General features: G+C 31.7%; 1 protein-coding gene across 1 annotated transcript; it reads left to right on the forward strand.

The window, feature by feature from the left end:
* Window positions 1-544: 544 nt before the first annotated feature.
* Window positions 545-2,600, forward strand: LOC114176575 (E3 ubiquitin-protein ligase AIRP2-like). Its single transcript, XM_028061655.1, has 5 exons — window positions 545-938; window positions 1,390-1,552; window positions 1,708-1,774; window positions 1,906-2,146; window positions 2,228-2,600. Exons 1-5 carry the CDS (start codon window positions 850-852, stop codon window positions 2,436-2,438), a joined length of 771 nt encoding a protein of 256 aa, XP_027917456.1. The 5' UTR covers window positions 545-849; the 3' UTR covers window positions 2,439-2,600.
* Window positions 2,601-3,393: the final 793 nt, after the last annotated feature.

Consider the following 3,393-nt stretch of genomic DNA (forward strand, 5'->3'; position numbering starts at 1 on the left):
TGTTTTTGAAAGTTATTCTCACAAGAGGTTTATGAAATTCCTTTTGTAAAATCAAAAAACATTTAGAGAAAAAAAATACTTTCGTTAATTATTTAATATGATAACAAAGTAAAACAATTAGTAAAAAAGCACACAAAAAACAATGTATATATTTGGGACCTTTAATGTTTTTGTTCAAGTCTTATCTTTAGATATAAATTTAAAATATAACTTTTGTAGGATTTTTTTCATCAAAATATACTGTCATTGTTTAAAATTTTAAATAATAATCCGAATTATAAAAAAAAAACTATCTTAAAAATTAAAATTAAATAAAATGTTAATTAAAAGTTAGATTTTATGAACTCCATTCTTCAAAATAAGATAGAATATAAATCTATATAATTAATCTCACTATGAAAATAAAATGTAGCAAATGAAGCAAAGAGACCAAGCCTCTCATAAGTCGTGTGTGTATGTCCAGTTACATCATATGACTCAGCATTCCACATAATCATAGAACAAAAGAAAACGCAACACCTCATACTGTCATACGACAATCCGTTTGGTCGTTTCCTATTTATTCTTCCTTCACTTTGTTCTACCCTTCCCCTTTGTTAAACTCTGTCACCACCACCACAACAAGTAGGGAAAATTCAAGAAACTGCCAAATCAAAAGCCTTTTTTCTGCTCTTTCATCCTAAGCAATTGGATTCAGATTACTGTGGCCCTTCAAAACAGGAGACTCTTCATCATCCACACACACAGGGCCAAACAATACTGGGGCTGAAGGAAGTGAAGAGTTTTTGCTCTTTTCTCTGACCCTTTTGATTTTTAGTTTATCCTCTGCACAAGAAATTGGGAAGAAAGATGGAAATGATGGCATACCAGTTTTCTCGGTTACCATACCCAGATTCCCTCAATCTGCTAGAGGCTGATATACAACACGCAAATGCTTTGTTAGTTTCTTTTCTCTTCACCACTTCTCTATCTGCTCATTTTAACATCTTTAGTTCTTCTAATTATGTGTGGTTAAAATTTATTTTATGAAAACTGAAAAAAAAAGAAATTGGATTGTGTGTCAAGAACAAGTTTTGACTTGATTAAATGCTTTGCGATGCCACTTGAAATGGAGGGTCATAATCATTTGATAAGCATCTGTCTCTTACTGATTGGGATTGATCATCTTTAATTGTTATCTAGTGGATAATGAAGTGGGAAATATATGTGATTTTTCATTGAGTTTGTGTCTCAGACTGGTGTTTGGTGATTAATTTGATTGTGAAATTCCTTGTTTTGGACTATGAAATACTATTTGTTTGTGTATGGAAATGGGAGTGGTGTGTGTTTTCTTTCTTACTTTTGTGTTGTTTAGCCCTCTGAATTTCAATACTGGGTTGTGCTTTCTAGGGCTGCTGAAATAACCAGGACCAAGGGTGGCACTCTCCTCCAAATGAAATTGGCTTACAACCATTTGACTCCTATCTTTCTGTTGTTGCTACAATGGATAGATTTTTCTTGTACATGCTTACTACTCAGATATCTTGACCTCTTTCACATAGTTGTATACAAGGTAAGCACCTATTCTTGGAAGGTTAAACTATATATTCGCTTGGTTGCACAAATTTTGTTTGGTTTTGGTACAGCATTCTATTGTTTCTTTACAAATGACCCTTGTTTCTCATTTGTTATTGTTGTTGCTCTTCAATTATTTTTTTTTAACCAAAGGCACACGACGATGGTAGATCAAATATGACTTCTCATGGAAGGAAAGCAACCATCAGGGAGTTTTATGGTGCGTGAATCTTTGAATCTCGGAAAGCAACTTTTACTTGAGGTCTTTCGGTCTGAAAAAAATGCTCACTTTGATGGCTGGTTTTACTAAAAATTTCTTACTGTTTTCTGGTGTCAATAAATGAATCGTAGCTATTATTCTGCCATCTCTTCAAAGACTTCATGGTAGCATGGAGAAGTTAGACATTTGTAAGAAGGGACATTATAGCATAGAAAGCTCAAGCTATGGCAAGAAAGAGATTGAAGGAGATGCAAAACAAATCCATGTGGATTTGGAAAGAGAAGATGAATGTGGAATATGCTTAGAGCCTTGCACCAAAATGGTTTTACCTAATTGCTGTCATGCCATGTGTATCAAATGCTACCGCAAGTGGTATGTATTCACATGAATGTTCAAATTGGTTTATAAGTTATAATCAATTGTAACACTGTTATTGGTCTTTCCACCCTGTAGGAATAAATTGTCAGAGTCTTGCCCTTTTTGCCGTGGTAGCTTAAGGAGAGTTAATTCTGAGGATCTCTGGGTACTCACTTGTAATGAAGATGTTGTTGATGCTGAAACAGTTTCCAAGGAGGACTTGTTACGTTTCAACCTTTATATCAACAATCTACCTAAAGATCACCCGGATGCACTTTTCTTAATGTATTATGAGTATCTCATTTGATATATATATTTCAGTGTACATATAGGGAAATTCGGACTGCAATTGTGAATAGTCTGGTAAGAAATATTTTTCTGATCATGTAAGGCACAATATGTGAATTGTTGTCCAGAATGTAGAGTACTATTACAACCTACTTCGAACCAATCGTTTGAGTTCAAGTTACACTTTTTCTAAGAAGCTAATTAAAATGTACAGATCCATTAACTGAAGATTTCTGTTAAACTATTTCTGATGTAGTGATTCACTATCCTATTTAGTCTACATTTACGTTACTTAAGTTCAAAAAAATGATGTTGACTGGTGCAGGAGGTTATTAAGAATACAAGAATTAAGTTCCACATCATATAAAAATAAAATGGAATCCTTTCTGCTTATTTTGGAACCTATTCCACTTTCTATTATATCAACTTTAGATTTATATCTTCTAAAAACAACTCATACCATTCCAAAGTTCCAACTTCATGCATCAAAATATTAAAGTTTTTATATCAACTATATTATAATTTTTATTTATGTCAATTAATAATTATTTTTAATAATTTTATTCATCATAAAAAATATTATTATAACTTATCTAAATATCATTTTATATTATTTTTAACATCAAGGACAATTTGATAATCTTACTTTTCAATCTATTAAATTTTATTTTTAATTAATCCACTAGTCAAATTCCTTACAAACTTTACTCTCAAATCTACTCCACTATCACCTCCAAATCCCTTAAAAAAAAATAACACAAACTTAATCCTCAAATTCATTCACTCCCTCTCCTTCAAATAATTCCTTCCAAAAAAATATACCCTAAGGAAGAAGACTTGTAAATTCATTGTCGTAAGATTTTGGATTGGAATCGATGTTTAATCCTTTTGAATCTTCTTAGTCCACATACTTAGTGAATTAATAGAAAAGGATTTTGTTATTAATAGGTCAAATTGTGTATAAATTAGCTAGT

Source organism: Vigna unguiculata, chromosome 3, assembly GCF_004118075.2.
Source record: "Vigna unguiculata cultivar IT97K-499-35 chromosome 3, ASM411807v1, whole genome shotgun sequence".
Taxonomy (NCBI): Eukaryota; Viridiplantae; Streptophyta; class Magnoliopsida; order Fabales; family Fabaceae; genus Vigna; species Vigna unguiculata.

Coding starts and splice junctions, on each gene's coding strand:
- LOC114176575 (XM_028061655.1), top strand. CDS start 850: ATGGAAATGATGGCATACCAGTTTTCTCGGTTACCATACCCAGATTCC. Junction 939..1,389: donor ATACAACACGCAAATGCTTT/GTTAGTTTCTTT, acceptor TGTGCTTTCTAG/GGCTGCTGAAATAACCAGGA. Junction 1,775..1,905: donor AACCATCAGGGAGTTTTATG/GTGCGTGAATCT, acceptor AATGAATCGTAG/CTATTATTCTGCCATCTCTT.